The sequence below is a fragment of the Carassius auratus genome, chromosome 27 (assembly GCF_003368295.1).
Source record: "Carassius auratus strain Wakin chromosome 27, ASM336829v1, whole genome shotgun sequence".
Lineage (NCBI taxonomy): Eukaryota > Metazoa > Chordata > Actinopteri > Cypriniformes > Cyprinidae > Carassius > Carassius auratus.
This window is the reverse complement of record NC_039269.1, coordinates 19891256-19910461: the sequence shown is the minus strand read 5'-3', so window position 1 is coordinate 19910461 and position 19206 is coordinate 19891256. Positions and strand designations below refer to the sequence as shown.

At 36.9% G+C, this 19206-nt stretch overlaps 2 protein-coding genes across 2 annotated transcripts; both read right to left on the bottom strand.

Annotated features, from left to right (window-relative positions):
• Window positions 1-31: 31 nt before the first annotated feature.
• Window positions 32-7439, bottom strand: ppp1r7 (protein phosphatase 1, regulatory (inhibitor) subunit 7). Its single transcript, XM_026206439.1, has 10 exons — window positions 7334-7439; window positions 6524-6619; window positions 6380-6435; window positions 6234-6299; window positions 5985-6115; window positions 2779-2941; window positions 2536-2652; window positions 2348-2452; window positions 1981-2067; window positions 32-1290 (listed from the first exon to the last, which is right to left on the bottom strand). The coding sequence occupies exons 1-10, from the start codon at window positions 7371-7373 to the stop codon at window positions 1114-1116; spliced, it is 1038 nt and encodes a 345-aa protein (XP_026062224.1). The 5' UTR covers window positions 7374-7439; the 3' UTR covers window positions 32-1113.
• Window positions 7440-7856: 417 nt separating this feature from the next.
• On the bottom strand, window positions 7857-18729 carry gk5 (glycerol kinase 5). The gene is made up of 16 exons (XM_026206437.1): window positions 18078-18729; window positions 17913-18006; window positions 16886-16961; window positions 16713-16806; window positions 15009-15140; window positions 14846-14921; window positions 12951-13012; window positions 12017-12090; window positions 11862-11922; window positions 11639-11765; window positions 11376-11480; window positions 11151-11245; window positions 10920-11023; window positions 9709-9768; window positions 9498-9631; window positions 7857-8989 (listed from the first exon to the last, which is right to left on the bottom strand). The coding sequence occupies exons 1-16, from the start codon at window positions 18204-18206 to the stop codon at window positions 8823-8825; spliced, it is 1590 nt and encodes a 529-aa protein (XP_026062222.1). The 5' UTR covers window positions 18207-18729; the 3' UTR covers window positions 7857-8822.
• Window positions 18730-19206: the final 477 nt, after the last annotated feature.

Below are 19206 nucleotides of genomic sequence, written 5' to 3'. Positions count from 1 at the left end.
GCACATCTTAAATACAAAAACATCTTAAGAGCATTGTTCAAATTTAGTTTATTTATAGTACATTCAATTCTGAAACAGTCAACCAAGCTTGTAAAACAAAGTTAAAATTCAAGCAAATTAAAAGCAATCCTATGCAGTTGTTCTTTAACCCTTTTAAAGAGAGTGGGTTCATTCCATAAAGCATCAGCTGAGTAAAACCCCTCCTTCATGGCAAATGGGAGTGGCCAAACAGTCACCACACTGTGGCCTCTTCCATTCACCTCCTATTGCGGGGGAAGAAACCAACTCAGCAGATCATACAATAATATGAGGTGTTTCTGTGTGAATATTTTGAGTGCATGTGAGATTTGATATTTCACCAAAAAAAAAAGTAAAAAAAAACATACTAATCACCTGACATCACCTTGGTGAATCCCTAAAACCACTTAAGATTGCGTGGCATTACCTTAGTTATAATTAATCTCTAATAATATTCAGTATTAATGAAGAGTGAGATATATGCATCATGCCATTTCAACCAGCCATACTGCTACAACCAGAGACAGAACTGATATGCAAACAGAATCCCTAAGAGCATAACACTCACATAAATAATCCCTGATCACATCAATGAATAAGAAGTTCCTCATAGCAATCTTCAGTACCTGAATGCAAGGTGAATTCAGACTTTTTCACCACCTCGTATAGTAAATAAGCCTGATGTAAATCATACAGGGTGTACATTTCTGATTTTAAATTGATGAAAGAGAGAAGGGATAACTATGGTAAAATGATTTCCTAACCAAAATGCTAAGGGCAGTAAGATTTAGCGCTGATATATTTTCAGAACGACAGGCGTCAGCTCCTTTGAGTTCAGACTGATCAAGTCCTAAACTGAAAATAAATGAACAAGCATTCACACTAAAGCGCAAGTCAGAGCAAAGTGTGAGTAAAAGGTGCCAGCACGTGGAACAGCAACACTGGGAGTGTGAGATTCTTCTTTTCTGATGTTAAAAAGTAAATAAAAGAGATAAATATGGCATACGGTGTCCATGAAGGTAATATGGTAGTGGTGCGTTTATAATACGCTGTGGATGGTTTGAGTGAGGGAGGGAGGGCACTATGAGGTGATGATCAGAAACGGATGTAGGTGGCATCTATCTGCCTGACACTGGGAAGAGCCAACATGATCTTGCGTCTGTACTGAGGGTCCTTCTGCAAAGGGTTTCTCTCCAGGTAGACCGTCTCTAGACCTTTGGCGTTCTTGAGTTCGTCCAAGTCTGCCCAGTTATCAATTTGGTTGTCATTCATCTGTAAAAGGAAGATGTTATTCAAAAAAAAAAAAAAAAAAAGCATTGCAAATTGATACGCGAGTAAAAAAATTTAATATTCTACCATTCAAAAGAAAACGTCTTTTAATCAACAAACATGCATTAAATTTTAAGTCAAGACATTTATAGCATTACCAAAGATAAAACTTGTGTTTTATTTTTTTATTGTAGAGTACCCTCTTATGTGTGTAAATATCAAGAACATTTTGATTCTCCACTTCATGGCTTCTTTAAAATAGAAAAGAGTTAAAAGGGTAATAATATTTCACAGTATTACTGTTTTGAGCTGTATTTTTGATCAAATAAATGTAGCCTTGTTGAGCATAAGGCACTTAGAAGAATAAAAGGTAACACTTTAGTATAGGGAACGATTCTCACCATTAACTAGTTGCTTATTAGCATGTCAGTATTAACATATTGGCTGTTTATTATTATACATAAAGCACATTCTACATTCCTAATCCAACTCATTATCTAAACTTAACTATCTTACTATCTATTAATAAGCAGCACATTTTGGGTTTATTGAGTCAGAAGTCATAATGGTTTGTGTATAGCAAGAATTGGACCGATTAAAAAAAACCTTACTGACCCCAAACTTTTGAAAGGTTTTTAAAATCTCCATGTAGTGTGTCATAAAATATACAAACAGAAGTTTTTTTTGTCTTACCCAGAATTCTTTTAATTCAGTCAAATGGCTGATATTTTCAATCTTTTTTATCCGGTTCGCAGCGATATCCAAAGTTGTCAGCTTTTTCTAAAAAAAGAAAGGGAAGAAAGATGAGAGATATGTAAATTTTAGCACTAAAATATTCTGGGGTGGATGAAAACAAAAACTTTGATGTGAGGACAAACTACCAGATTCTAGCCTGACAGGTTCTTAACATGCATTTTACGACGGTTTCTTTATCTTGCAATTTGCTACAGATATTTAACAAGATTTAAGGCACAAATATTTTGTGCAAACATTCTGTACATGAAATTTAGAACTGACAGGAAACAGTATGCCATCTGTGGTCAACCATGGTAGATCTTACGTTGTTCTCCAGGCCCTCAATGACTTCAATGCCATTATGACTCAAGTAGAGCTCTCGCAGATTCACAAGATTCTGGAGTCCTTCCAACCTCGTGATGCGGTTACTCTGTCAGACACGAACAAGTGTTAACACCCAACAGAAAATGTGAATTTGGCTTAAAAAAAGAAAACATTTCAGCACAAATGCACCTGGATACTGAGAACCGTCAGACTGTGCAGTCCATCAAGGTTCTGTAGCTGAGTGATTTTATTCGTGCCAAGGAACAAACTCTCCAAAGTAGTAAGAGAATCCAGATTCTCAATAATCTAAAATATACAAAACAGAAGAATTTGCATTCATAAAATTCAAGCCAGGACACACAGAAATGTTAAACAGTAGGCAAAGAAGAATATGTAACACATAAAGAGCAGATGTGGTTTTGGATGTCTCACCCTGATGCGGTTAGAGCCCAGCTCAAGCATCTGGAGGCTCGTCAGTTGATCGAGGTTGGCAATGCGCGTAATCTTATTATGAAGCAAGAAGAGCTTCTTGATTTTTGAGAGACACTCCAATCCCTCAATCTTCCTCAATAAATTGAACGAAACATCTAGCTGCCTGCAAATCACAATCACAAATGAGAAAACAAATGTATTTGAACTTTCTCATTTTTTCAATTACAAGAGAGAAAAACACTTAGAATCCAGCTTAGAAAACTCGCAATGTATTTTTTCTATTCATGGTTTCATACAGGTTTGAAAAACTGATTTTCCTTTCTGGTGCTCAAATTCTTCTTTTTTCACTGCATGCCAGTTGCACCACTTAACTTTGATTTGGTGTAAACATTTTTAACATATTAAGCAGCTTTTTTTTGTTGCAAAACAATCATGCTAAATTACATTTTCCTTTCAAGATTTTTATATATAAAAAAAATAAAAAAATCTTCAAGATGTTAGAGCAGTTATCCTGACATCTGTGTCCCCAAAAAATATCACAATGGATTTGAATACAACATTAAAAAAATCATGCTTATCATAAATGTGTTTAATTCACTGTTAAGTCACTAAGTATCTTGCTCACTAAAGTTGCATTTATTTTATTAAAAAAATGACTTTTCTATTTTAATGTAATTTATTCATTTGATGGCATAGCTGAATTACTGCAGTGGTCACATGATCATTCAGAAATCATTGTAATATGATGATACTTTTGAATGCATTATTATTGAACTGCTAGAAAAATATGGAAGCATATGGGTAGCATTATTCAATTTGGGATGTAATATGCAAAATGACAATGCAATATGTAAAATGGCAATGCATTTCTGTATTTACATTTACATTTTCCAATACATCTGTGCAACGTTTGGTGCAAAATGAAAATGAAAATTAAATTACATAATTTTCATTTGCCATTTACTACACCAGTTTTAATATGTAAAATGAATATTAATTTTAACGCTTTATAAGTTGCAAAATTAAAATGAAAATGTATTACAGAAATGATTAGATATGTCTAACATGTTAAAGCAAAAACTGTGGCAAAATGATCATTTAAATGCTATTTTTCTTAATTGCATTAACACTCACAGTCAAGACACTTACGATTGCATTTTCATTCGGTGTCCCGCAATGAATGTAGCAAAACTCAATGTGCACATTGAAAATGCATTCCGAGCCGATCACGTGTCCCCGCCCTCGTGCCACGTCAATCATTGTGTGAACAAGGCGGGGCTTACAGAAGGTCAGAGACTCAAATCTCAAGAAGAGGATTCAATCAAGTGAGACAACATGGACAAGACAGTTGGTCCGTGTATGTTTTGATCATTTCGGTTTATGGCTTCAATATTTCATTCGGACTTGTGGGCGGAGCTGAAACGATGCTTTCATTTGATTGGTCGAATCGGATCGGTTTTCATCTGACAGCCTTCAGCTGAAATGTCTGAAACTACACTCACTGTTAATTAGCATAATATTTGAATCAGATGTAGCTGGGCACATAATTCGTGCTGCTGAGACCTGCAAATTATTTCTAGGTTATAGTATTGTATGAATATTGTCCCACTGATAAAAACAGTGCAACTATTTCTGTCCCTTTGGATAACAGTAAAGTGGAAATAAAAATAGTTAAATTTATGAAATAAAATTAAATAGGATTTTTTGGGAAGGTAAGTCTGGCCAGTTATACAAGCAACACGAGTCGGACGAGTCTAAAGATATGAGCTGAATTGGGTGAAACATTAAAGTTCTAGTCTGTGTCAATTACTCTCATAATAAATAATAATAATAATGTTAACTGTATTTTTCGGTATAAGTTGCATCAGTCCAAAAATACGTCATGAAGAGGAAAAAAACATATATAAGTCGCACTGGACTATATGTCACATTTATTCAAGACCAAGAGAAAACATTACCGTCTACAGCCGCGAGAGGGCGCTCTGGGGTAGGCTACAGGAGCACTGAGCAGCATAGAGCTAATTTTACTATTTTTATTTAGAAATGTAACTATATTCATTTTTACAATTATTTATTAATGTCACACACACACATACCTAGTGCCTTATGACTTAAAAGATGAGAGTGGTAAATGTTACAGACATGGAACTGTTCAGTCTATTATTGGTTTTAATTTCCACTTCACTGTTATCCAAAGGGACAGAACTATTTGCACTGTATTTATCAGTGGGACAATATTCATACAATACTACAACCTAGAAATAATTTGCAGGTCTCAGCAGCACGAATTTGCCCAGCTACATCTGATTCAAATATTATGCTAATTAACAGTGAGCGTAGTTTCAGACATTTCAGTGCTTCACTCGCACTGACTCTTATTCTGCCTGAAAGAATGACAAGACCGAGCTGAAGGCTGTGAGATGAAAACCGATCCGATTCGACCAATCAGATGAAAGCAGCGTTTCAGCTCCGCCCACAAGTCCGAATGAAATATTGAAGCCATAAACCGAAATGATCAAAACATACACGGACCAACTGTCTTGTCCATGTTGTCTCACTTGATTGAATCCTCTTCTTGAGATTTGAGTCTCTGACCTTCTGTAAGCCCCGCCTTGTTCACACAATGATTGACGTGGCGTGAGGGCGGGGACACGTGATCGGCTCGGAATGCATTTTCAATGTGCACATTGAGTTTTGCTACATTCATTGCGGGACACCGAATGAAAATGCAATCGTAAGTGTCTTGACTGTGAGTGTTAATGCAATTAAGAAAAATAGCATTTAAATGATCATTTTGCCACAGTTTTTGCTTTAACATGTTAGACATATCTAATCATTTCTGTAATACATTTTCATTTTAATTTTGCAACTTATAAAGTGTTAAAATTAATATTCATTTTACATATTAAAACTGGTGTAGTAAATGGCAAATGAAAATTATGTAATTTAATTTTCATTTTCATTTTGCACCAAACGTTGCACAAATGTATTGGAAAATGTAAATGTAAATACAGAAATGCATTGCCATTTTACATATTGCATTGTCATTTTGCATATTACATCCCAAATTGAATAATGCTACCCATATGCTTCCATAGTAAAAAAACACTGACTGCAAACTTTTGAATAGCGGTGTATGAATAACATGTCTTATGTTTTTTTAAAAAAAGAAGGGTTGTACAAAATAAGCGCCATGTCCGACTTACTCGAGCTCCGTTAGGGCCTGAAGATTCTCTAGTTTGCGGATCTGGTTGTCGTAAAGATCGAGCTCCCTCAATGAGACGAGGCTGTCCAAGTTCTCAATGCGTTTGATGAGGTTTTGCCTAAGAGAAATTGTCTGATGATAAAAAAGAAAATTACTCAATTTACGATACTCCAAATAAGCAAATCTATATCCAGTAAGTAGACACCCCACTATATTACCCCCCAAAACACCCAGCATTTGATCTCCTCACCTTTGCCTTCCGGAGAACCTCCAGACCCTCAATCTTCCCAATGCGACAGTGGACCAGATCCACATCCTAAATAAATAATGAACACACAATGAATCATAGTGCTAATAACATCATCCGTCTAACCTTTCAAAAACTGCACGTCTCACCTCTTCATCTGGGTCTAAGGTTATGGTCTCCATGTCAACTGGTGACTCCTCGGGTACTAAAAAGGGAAGCGGTAAGAAGCGGTAAGGAAACAGAGAATACAGATCATTGTTTTAATTGTTTTCCTCATGCCAAGGTGGTCTCACCAGTCGAAGGGGTTTGCAGAGAGTCGACCTCTCCATTGAAACTCTTCCTCTTGGTCTCATCATCACCAGATTCCTCAGACTCACCCCTCCTGTCCACTTTAAAATCACCAGTTTTCATTAATAACGATGAATAATTAGGACACACTCACAGTACTAACCTGCTTATAAAATGCCACTGCTGCTATCTGGACCAAATAATCGTGATAGCACGTATCACATTTAAAAGCCTCCATCTGTTAGATGAACCCATCCCACACACACACATCCCACAGCAGACGCATGCTAGCAAACTGTGCCGATACAACAGCTGGAAACAAATGGAGGCGTCGAAAAAAGCTCGATTTGTCACTTCTGATAGTTCACATTTAGGTTCTCTTACACTTTATCCATCCAAACAGTGGAGACTTTTACAAGTAACTTAATGTGAGCTGGTGGGCTACACGTTAGCTAACCAGCAAGGAGTGCTGGCATTGACGCCCTGTGCACCACTAAACACACAGCCGGAAAAGAGGTCTGGATTTAAATATACGCAAAAGAGAAAACAAGAAATTAAGCAGCCTTTATCGCCGTTTCATGCGTGCAGACTATAACAGCAGCTTTAGCTAGCTGTGTGATAAACGTAAACAATCACACATTGCAGTCTGAATGAATGGTACGAGCACAACTAGTATATTAATATTTATATTAAAACTCAGCTTGGTTATAAAGAGTGAGAGAAAAAAAAGAATAATCGCTGTTTTTATTTTTATATTTTTTTTATTGAGAGGTCCTGTTTAAAATAAATCATTAAAAATACAAAAGTCAGCTCACCTTCCATCTCTTGAGGCTCTCCGACAGATAAAGTCGCCATTTTCTTTAATCCCGCCCACTATACTGGATGATTGACACCTGGATCGACCAATAGCAAACCGGAAATCTGTTCCCTACGCCCATGGACTATAAATTTAATACATGACAAAACAAAACGCGAAAATACTCCGAGATTCTCATTTTTTTTAGCTATTATATATAAATGTTTCTATTTCTTGTTCATACCAGTTTATCATCATAAAATCCTATACATATATAATATATCCTTATTAGGTTAAGCCTTTTATTGTGAGACTTTATTCACTTTAAGCTGTTATTAATTATATTGGCAGACTCCGGTATACGACATACAGAGTCCCAGCACTTCAGCCATCTAATTTCATTAACGCATTACTAAATTAGAAAATGTTTATCGGGTCATAGTTGATGTTTAATTACAGTCAGAAATGTCACGTTTTATATGTCCACTGACCTCAGTTTGAAAACCATTGATTTATTAGCATGACAATACACACAATTTGACACTGAAATGGGATCATGAAAATTTATTAAAACAACTAATTACACATACTGACACAAACATGGCACAACTAGTTCTTTGACAATCTATTAATACATTTATCTTTACAAATCTTCCCTGTCTATTCTCTCTTTAAGATTCTGATAAAAGCCTCGGATGTTTCACAGGTACTCGTTTCTACTACAGTTGAATGTATGCTATCATTGGCCACTGTTGATAGTATAACATGACAATCTGTGACACTGCTACAGTTTGTATATAAACCAGTATAACCGGTTGGATGCTTAAAGCTGAAGAAAAAAAAAAACATTAGGAAATATAGTCCCTCAGGTAACAAGTTTTCCATGTTTGCAGCCTTCGTTTTGTATTATGAGGTACATTTGAAAAAAAAAAAAAAAAAAAAACTACACAATGCCAAGACTATATATGCAATTAGAAAAAATTTACAAAAATTACATGTCTAAATTACAACAGAATTAATGAATGTTTGTATAAATTACTATACACGAACATGGATGCACTGTTAACACATAGCCAGTTAAATAAATGTGTGTTCATATTAAAAAAAAAAACAACAACAACAAAAACCGGTAGTCTGATTAAAGCACTGATAGGTTTTTAGTGCCTAATGACTAAAAGATTGATTGGCAAAATCATAATACTACAAGTAGGAATTGTGCTGCAGCCTACCTCTTCATCATCATCATCATCATCATCATCATCATCATCATCATCATCATATCACTGGATCCACAACTGGGTGATTTGTATTTACACAAACAAGCTGTAAATCTGTAAAATCCCCCGTGATTTGGCAAAACTGTAACTAACCTTTGATATGCAGGTTCCCAATTCAGATTGGAAATTGCATCATACTGTTCAAGTGTTTTTTTCCATTACAGAGAGTACTGCCCATAAACCCGTTGACACGAGCATGGAGTTTACAGGAGAGACCTGTATTCTGGTAAATCAGGGCTGGCTGTACCAGTGCATGGAGCGCTGAAGAGCCCTCTCCCAGCTCTGCAGTGCACCTCTGTATGGGCCGCCCTTGTCCCAATCTGCTTTACTCCTTCGGGGAAGGAAATGTTGGTCAGTGGTCAAAAGCTTCTTCAGCTCTTCTTGGTTCCTCCAGTAGCCTAAAGGACGGTTCAAAATAAAATGGGAAGATTAACTCTTTAAAGCCTGACATTGAAATACATGTATTTATTTTATTTTATTGTATTGAACCTTTAGGCAAAAAAATCAAGGAAAAGTGATACTTTGTTAAGTATTATATTTGCATCCTGTTACATAAACTTTCCTCAAAAGTCTGAAGTATTATGTCTGTAATTCACATTTTAATAAGATTCTTTCTAGAAATGATGTATGGATAATGTACTACATGTACTATGCTTTTACAACTATAATAAAAGTCTTGCTAAGCAATTATCAATTTATCAATCAGACAGCAGAAGGCATGTGCACAACAGGTTTTTCAGTAAAAGATCTGTGCACAACTGGTTTTTCAGTAAAATATCTGATCATTTTGATATTAAAGAGGCATTAGAAATTTGTTTACCAACTATGATACAGAGTTAAGATGGATTAAGCCTAGATAAGGAATAGTTCATTGTTTGCTGCACTCAAATGTGGCTCGTTCCTTACCTGTTCCTAGTCCTGCAACAAAAGCGGCTCCAAGGCAGGACATGTCAAAGTGACTCGGACGTTCTATCTTGCGCCCCAACAGATCAGCTGTGAGTTGCATGATGAAATTATTGGTGCAAACACCTCCATCTGCCCTGTAAATGTGTAGCAGCACACAAAAGGTCAGACAGGCAGGATCAAGCTCAATGCACTACGACAGACAAACCCTCACCTGATTTTAGTGATAGGAATACGGGTTTCTCGAAGCATGATATCAAAGAGCTGCTTGTTCCTAAAAATCAGAATCAGAAGTGACAAGGAATGCATTGGTATTAAAATTGTGGTTAATACTGATCTGAGTCCAACAACTATTTTACAGTTTTTTTTGGTGAATTGATGACAAATTTGAGTTGAATGGTTGAGAAATGGTTGTTTTCTTGTGAATCATACTAAATTGCTAATACAAAAATCATACTAAATTGTTAACTTGTTAAAAAAAAAAAAACACTTGTACAATTGTATAATTTTCAAATTACAATGTACAGTATTAAAAACGAGAGATTACCTTTAACAATGTTATTCAATTATTAGTTTTAAAAGACTAACTTGGAGTGAGACAACCAATCCAAAAAATAAATATATCCAAAATCCATGATAACCATTATAGCATGCATTCCTAATTATGGCATACATTTACAGTGCAAACATAAAGAACCAGGAACCGTTTATAGATAGTATATACAGTGGAGATGGAACAGAAAAACATGAGAGGAAAACTATCCTGGGCTATTGACTTTGGCCTTTATTTCTTTGAAGGGGGAACTTCTGAAATGGTGAGAAATTGGAAAGAGTCTATTTAACTACTCTAGATTGGTACAGAAAGCCAAGGGATAGTGTTACCACTAGTTACCTTCTCATTTCTGTTTTCTGACTGTGCACCAAGGCAGATGATAGTTGAAGAACTCAATTTAAGAACTTGGTGTGCTTTATAACCCAAGTGACATTTTCTATCCTGCAAACACTGTTAGAGCTAAAATGGCCTAAGAATTTGCAGGTTTCTTGGGGATAAATTTGGTATTTTCTACAAATTGGATATGCTTCAAAACATACGGTTGAGGACAAGGTCTGTTTACACTGTCCTGCAGTGTTCTGATGCTCAAATATTTTCATTTCCCCCAGCGTTAATCATTTATTTAGCTTATGCGTTTTATCAGAAAAAGAACAATAACAGATGATTTGAAGCAGTGTATGAGACCTGATTGATTAAATTAGCTTGCACTGTGTTTTAGTGTAAATTTTGCATTGTGTTTTAGTTTTCCTAAAGCCCTGGTTATTTTCTGACCTTAACACAATCAGTGCCCGCTGCCTTTTTATGGCTTTAACATGCCACGTTCTTTAAATCATGAGATTTTCTGATGATACAGTCAGACACTGCAAGCCCACCTGAATGCTATGGACTCCAGAATGGCTCGAACAAGATGTCTCTTGTTTGTGGAAGGCTTTAAGCCCATGAAAGAGGCACAAGCTTTAGGATCATTCAGAGGGGCCTGTAGCACATCAACAGAGAAGATCTTGAAATGACAACACTGTATAAAATTCTCTAGCGTTTACAACTAATTCTTGAGATGAATAGCAACTTTAAAACAGTACGACGGATAGACAGAAAACACACACCTGTAAGCCACTGAAAGAAGGCACAAAATACACGCCGTCTGCGTCTTCCACACTAGTGGCTATAGCCTCGGTCTCCTTCACATCAGAAAAGAGCTCTGTAAGAAATTATGTTTATTTTATTTATTTACTTAATCCAAGTTAAATATATGATCATAGTCTGAAAAATGCATATTCAAGTTAAGAAATGTGTGTATGCTTGTAAATCCACATTAGTCTCCTCCTCACCTAGATCTTGGGCCCATTTAATGGCTGCACCTGTTCCAGCAGCATTACCTTCAGCCAGATACACAATATCAGCACCGATCTTCCAACCCACCAGGGGATAAAGGCCTATTCAGAGAACAGATGAAAAAGAGAGATATAAAGAAGGATCAACAAATGGACACATTTCTCACTCGCAACACAGTCACATTGTGCCCTAACCTGCTGTTTCCAGTTATGTGCACTACTGTTCAAAAGTCTGCACCAAAGGTTAAGGAATGACATACCAGCTACAGAAGTGTGTGGTTTGTTTCCTGTATTGATGTCCATGAAGGTCCCTGTGCCCATAGTAATTTTCACATCACCAATGTCAAAACAGCATTCTCCAAACATGGCTGCTTGTTGGTCTGCCATCTGTGAAACAGACATGAAAGGTAGGGCTGTGGCACCAAATACTAAATCAAGCACACACACAGATTATTAAAACTGCATGGTAACATTTATACTCACAACAGACATGACTGGAATGGGCACCCCGAATATGGAAGGATCACATGTGGCAAATTTATGACTAAATATGAGAAGAAAAAAGTGCATTAATTGTTCTGTCAAACGCAGACTAGACAGTTCTGGAAAATCCAGAGCAATTCAGGGTGTGTGAGTACCTGGTGTTCTGCACACTGGGGAGGATGGACAGAGGTATAGAGAGGAGTGAGCAAAGAAATCCACTCCAGCACATCTGATGATCACACAAACACACACAAGCACCACTTACAGAAACACCGTCTAAGACACTATATATGGACAAAAGATACAAGAAAACACACACACACACACACACACACACACACGTTTGTTTTTGTGAAAAGTGGGGACATCCCATAGGCGTAATGGTTTTTATACTGTAGAAACTGTATATTCTGTAGCCCTACACCAACCCTACCCCTCACAGGAAACTTTGTGCATTTACGTTCTCAAAAAAAAAAAAACTCATTCTGTATGGTTTATAAATGTGAAAAATGGGGACACGGGTTATGTCCTCATGAGCCACCCTCTCCTTGTAATACCTGTGTCATAGCCATGTCATTATAGAGAGTTGTGTCCTGATATGTCACAAAAACAAGAGCACACACACACAGCCTTAAAAATGACGATTCAACACAAAGAAATTACAGAACTATAAAAACACATTTTGTGTGTGTGTGTGAGATATGGAGCAAGTTAGTATATATTTCCATAATGAAAAAAAAAAAACATTTATCGAAAACTGTGGACCAGAAAATCATGCACATTCATTTTGATGTACTTTAAATTGGTGTGTGATATGATAAAGTGGAACATGTTTTGCCCTGTTCCTCAAAGCTATTGTTTATTAAAGAGCAGAATATTTTCTCTTTGTGTGTCCCATGTTTGAAAGAAAGTCATGCAGATTTGGAACAACACCAGGGTGTTGTTTTGGGTGAACTCTCACTTTAAGTGCCTGTTTTTAAATGTCAGATCTCTCACTGTACGTGTGTTTGTCCTGAAGTCCACAATCCAATGGTGATGATCAGATAACAGCGAGTACACAAATATAGTGATTGGACAGTTGTAACTGACCTGATAGGAATCAAATATTGCTGTTGCGCTGGCATTAGAGTAATCAGTAGCATGAACCAGTCCTATAAAAAAAAGACAAATATAAATAAACAATAAAATAGGGGTGACAAATGATTAATCGTGAGTAATCACATCCAACATAACATTTTGTTTACATAATGTATGTGTACTGTGTATATAATATGTACTGCGTGTGTGTATATTATATACGTATACACACACACAAACACATATCCCCACACACACACAATATATACATTTAAAAATAAAATACAAGTATTAATTCATGCTTGCGATAATGTATCCCCATTACAGCCATAAATTCATAATTAGTACTTGGTTTATAATTTGCAAGACTCACCAACTAGTTCTTCACAGACAAAAACAACTTTATTACTGTGCAAGTACAATTTGCAGTTAACATCACAGAAAACTACTCATTAACACTGGTGTGTGACTTCCATTCACCTTTGTCAATGATTGTGGGCAAATTACTTTCTAAGAAGAATAATGTCAGTCAGTGATGCAATATATCAGACCTGTGGCACGCTTTCATTGAGCAGATCACCCTAAAGAGCCTCTTACAGATCAAACAGGTTTTATTTCTGCAACCTCTTAAAGGAATCCAGCCAGAATACTTAGCACTCAGCTATCTGATTTCACTGTTCAAAGTAGGGATGGGCGTTTTCCGCAAATATCACATTCGAATATTTGAGCTCACAAAAAACAAATATTCGTTTATTTAAATTAAGTTTAATGAGACAGACGTTATTTTTCAGCAACATTTATCGTTTCCGTCATTTTTGAACAAGCTTACACACAATAAGCTTGAACATTACACGTCGTGTTTTGTAGCTGAAAACCTTTAACAATGCGTGCAAACAAACAACAGTACAGATTAAAAGCAAAAAAACAAAAACAAAAAAAAAACGTAAAGCAGCCTGCAGCAATTAGGCTATTGTAGAACGTAGCCTACACTTAACTTTGAAACTTTTAAACTGTCAGAAAATCTTTTTTGCTTTTGTTTCTAATGTTTTACATGTTCTTGTTAAGAAACCCAGGCATGTAAACATGATCGGGGGAAAGTTGGCTCCTTAGTCTGTAAAGACTGTAGTCTGTGCCGCAGAGAAAACGCGCTCTGACGGCACAGACATTGGCGGGACTCACCAATTACGGTGTGCTAAGAGACTAAGTTTTGTGAAGCGCTTCGTGTTTTCATTTCACCACTGAATGGGATCCTCATCTGGTGGAATACATGGCTCCAGCAAGAACAGTTCCCACTCGTGTCAGCTGGACTTTCTGTAATCATCACTGAAGAACTGGCTCAGCCTTTTCCGACGAGTGGGCATTGCATCCTCTTCATCGTTGGTGACGGCGGCTGCATCCGCACCACTCGCATCAAGGAAAATGTTCTGATAATGTTCAAAAAGTTTTTTTTGCAAGACCGCAGTTCTTTTAGGGGCCGTTCACATATCGCGTCTTTTGCGCGCTCAAGTTCGTTATTTCCAATGTAGGCGTGCGGTATGCGCGCTCCTAATAGAAGCGATGCGGTCGCAATGTGCGCGCGGTGCGACGCGCCCATTTTTTCTAAGGCGCATCCGCAACGCATCGAGGAGCGCTTCTGCCCGATGCAGGGTTATGCGCGATATGTAAACCGCCCCTTATTCATTCATTAATTATTTTTTTGCTTGCATACATCTTCAAATATACCGTGGAGAATCACAGAAAGTGACCAAATTAGGTTTTATTGTGAACTTTTGTTTTTGCATTTTTTTTGTTTTTCGAATAATTACAGCAGAACGAATATTCGAATGTTCGACTATCCGTGCACACCCCTAGTTCAAATGGCTTCTATACAACAGATCAACATTTCTATTTTATAATGAAATACCCACCTTTAGTCAGTTTGTACAGCAGCCAGGTGTCTATGGTCCCAAAATAACAGGAGTCGTCTTCGACTGCCTGCCGCAACTAAGGAGAGAGAGAAGGTTGGGATAAATATACTAGTCCTAGAAAAGACGATTGCTGATTCCAATAGTTTAACTACTTCTGGTTCACCTGGGGGATATTGTTCAAGGCCCAGACGAGACGCAGTGACACATGCTGGGTGGTAAAAACTACCAGGCTGGCTGCAAGGAACCGCTTCTGTCTGGTGAGGAAGTGCAGCATCTTCATCACTCCGTGTACCGTCTGCCGTTAAACATACATGCAAATAAAAATCATTAAAGCAATAATGTAAAAAAAAAAAAATTTTATGGATTTACTCTTGGACCATCCAAGATGTGGATGAGCAGATTTGTATAAAACTAGCATTAAATCACTTGCTCACCATGTTTGTTTAGAAGTGTTTTGGACTGCATTTGCTTGTATTTGGTGGCTAAACTGTGCATATTTCTCTCCTGATTCAGACAAGACAATGTTTTCACTGGAAAAAGCAATATTATTGATAGAGGACTCATGTTATAATTGGAAGCAACTGTTTTAAGTTAAAAACGATTATGCATTTTAACTCTCATTCTGACGGCACCCATTCACTGCAGAGGATCCCCTGATGAGCAAATGATGTAACGCTACATTTTTCCACATTATGATGCACAAAGAAAAAACAAAACAAACGTATCTACATTTAAGGGTGAGTGAATTTTCAGCAAATCTTTGGTTGAACTATTCACTTTTTATTTAAAAAGGATTACAGACTTGACAAGAACATGCCTTAAGAGTAACAAAGAAAAAACAAAAACAGTAGACCTCCACTTTCAAGCTTGACCTCTGCCCTCAGTGATAAGATTGATACGACCGAAAACATTTTCCTCTGTTGAAAGTGGTTCAAGAATAACCAGTTTTATCTGGCAACTACAAACACAGGGATGTTTGCTCTGGGTTTTAAGTTCTCACACATTTAAAAAATGTCTTCTACAAACTGACATGGTTTTGACAGGACAAAACAAATTAATGTGAATGCTGTTGGACCGTTACATGGCCACACAGGGTTTCAAACATGAAACTCAAAGCTGCCACTAAGGAGGGAATTCTGCTGACTCAAACATGAGCACTTTTAGCATGTGTAACAAAGATCCTCACAGGCCAAATATCTCCATCCACATTCACTGTCAGCACCTCACCCAGATATACTGGCAATCTGTGTTCGAGCAGTCAGAGGGGTCCTTGTTTCACTGCTGTATTGCTCATTTAGCTTACAGGACTTGAAATGAATAAAACACTCATTCATTGACGTACATTCATTGTGTCACTGTCCAAACAATACACACTTTGTTTGCAGTAATAAACTGCTGTAAACTGATATTAAATAGTATATGCAATTATTTATACATTTGGAGATTATCAGCAACAAAAAAAAATTACTTAAATTTTAAAATATTTTACTATACTTCAAAATTCATTTAATATGTTGTTTTGGTTCTCAAGAAACGTTACCTTAACAGCGTTGATTTTTTAAAAGAGTTAATATGCTTAAATATTTTGTGTTTCAGGATTCTTAATGAATAGAAATTTCTAAAGAACAGCATTTATTTGAACCTACAATCATCTGTATTATTAAAACAGTAATAACACAATAATGTCAAGCTAGTATGCTGACTGATCTGTTCCAGTGATTGTCCAATGAGCTTCTAACATTCTCTAGTATTTCTGTTCGGATCGTGTCCAAACATGATACACTCCCTACTACAGCAGTGTTTGTCACAAGGAGCGTCTGAAATGAACAAATATACCCCGAGATGACATCATGCACAGCAGCCTCACCTTCATAGTGCATGACCTGTTCCACGATCTCACCAACTCGGCTGCCCTCAAGTCCTGCCACGTGATGAAATTATGAAACGGTTCTCCCGTGTTTCTGGAGATGATAACAAAGGAATATATGCCACCTCAGTCAGTTTTCGGCCAAACAATCACGGGATTTAAAGTATACGAACCTGTCCCATGTGATGAACGTTGCCCTCTGGGTTGAGATGCCAAGACTTTCCATTTGGCACATCTGTAAGCCTGAATCTAAACCAAAGAGATAGAAGAGAGGAGGATTCCTGGCATTATTATAAACTTATGGACCTACATTTATCACAGAGGTTCTCATCCTTTTTGACTCAAAGACCTTCCTTCTGTCGCAGTAAAGATGACTATGAAGTCTAAAAATATGATGTGAGTTTAATGAGTTCAACATCCTTATTTGCAGCGTTTTTAGCATTTCAGATCAGATTGCACATCAAAATGATTTACAGTAGCCCTGAAAAAACCTTCTCATATCAAACATCCAATATGATGGATTCATTTGTTTTAGATTCTCTTTCCAATCTGCCTTATGTATGCATTTATTTATTGGTAAACCTAAAACTTTATTCATAAAAAGCAGCATGTGAAAGTAATGCTCAACAATGAGTTAAAAAAAAAAATCTATTATATTTTCATTTTCATATAACAATTGTATATGTTTTGAACGTTTGGACTATGAAATTGTACACAGAGTCATATGTGCAATAACACTAACTTTAATAATGCCATAAACTGCTCCAGGATGATGTGATTACAAAAATGCTGTTCATAAGTTTCACTCAATGTTTACAAAAAAAGGAGAATTAAACATGCAATATTAATTATACTTCATATAGTAAACCTGTTACAAATGCACATGGAGAAGACAGAAAAAGTGCTGGGCTTGATTAATCATGGCAAAAAAAAAGAAAAAAAAAAAAAAGAAGTAAAATACATTTAATTATAATAAAGTTTATCCCTACAAAACACAGAAAGGCTAATTGCAGTTTGCTATTTAATATGCAATACTTGTTTAAACAATTTGTTTGCAAGCATGCCACTAAGGTTTAATGTTCTGAAATATGATGCAATGACATTTATATATACATTTTTAGAAGCAACTTAAGTGTTCAAAAAGTTTTGGGTGATGATATATGCTTGTGTGATAAAAGAGCCGAAATAAAGAAGTCTGACCTTGAACTGCTCCTTTGACTACAGTCACAAACCCTTTCCACAGATCCTCGGGGTCGATCTCCACCCATCCAGGCTGAGGATAAAGCAGGGACACCTGTAACAAGAAAGCTGCTATCAGATTTCACACACTGGAAGGCAGTGGCACAATCCTGACAGGTCCTTTACCTTCGTGGAGCAGGAGCCCCTGATCCTGGCGCTCTTATCGTACACATGGCACCTGATGGAGGTTGTTCCCACATCAACAGAGAGAATGAACGTCTCTCGTTTGCTGAAGCCGTTTCTCTGAGTCCCCATTGCACAATGACTTCATTCAGATATCCGCAAAGATGCTATAGTCACCATGGCTGTGTGTGATCATCCACACTTGAGTCAAATGATCCCGTTTTCAACTTTGCTCCGCAGACCTTTGAGTTTCATTCCTTCATAAACTTGAACGCCAGACCACCGGGAGATGTTTTTAATCCGTTAAGAAAGCCGATTTAATGTGCTCACATCACCGTTCTGAATGGGAGTTTTGAAGTCCTAATCGAAAGCATATGTAACGTTATGTGTCGCCAAACTTTCCCCAACTCGCGCATGTGATCTCGCGCTCTATTTTAAATCGGCAAACGAACGGTCTACATTTGCCTTACGTAGCGATTTAAGAAAAAAAAACGATCACTTATTTTCACCAGTGAGTGATAAAAGTTAGCGAAAACTTAGTGGACGCATTGACCTCTGTTAACACCACAGAATACAGCAAGAGGTCGATTAAGTACAATAGTTCAGATCAGTACGTCACACATCAGTCGATAGGTGTGTGGAGGGTTCTTAAAGAGACAGAGAACCATTTCAGAAATTGTCTGCTGACGTCATGTGCACTCGATGCTAAATGCCGGAAATACGTTAACCCATATCCACTTCCTTCCTGTCACATGAGGCTGTCAACCTCCTACCCCTAATTACAGGAATCATGGTGAAGGCATTATATATATATATATATATATAATCATGAAGGTCTCTAGAATCATCCAAACAAAACAAATCTTCCAGGAGATCTTTAGTTTTTTTGTAAACTTAGTCAAATGTCCAAGCGGCAACTATAGTTGCCCGTGGGCAAATAACTTGTAAGTACATATCATGGGGAAATGGGGTTTACGGTGTTAACAGGTTAATAAATCAAGGTTATCAGTCTTGTTTTGTGCTTTTTCCTTTTTATAATATCCCACCTAAAACATAACTTAACCCTTTAACTGACATCTATACTGTACAGTACACCTTAATTTAATCGGGAATAGATCTGTCAAAAGGAGGA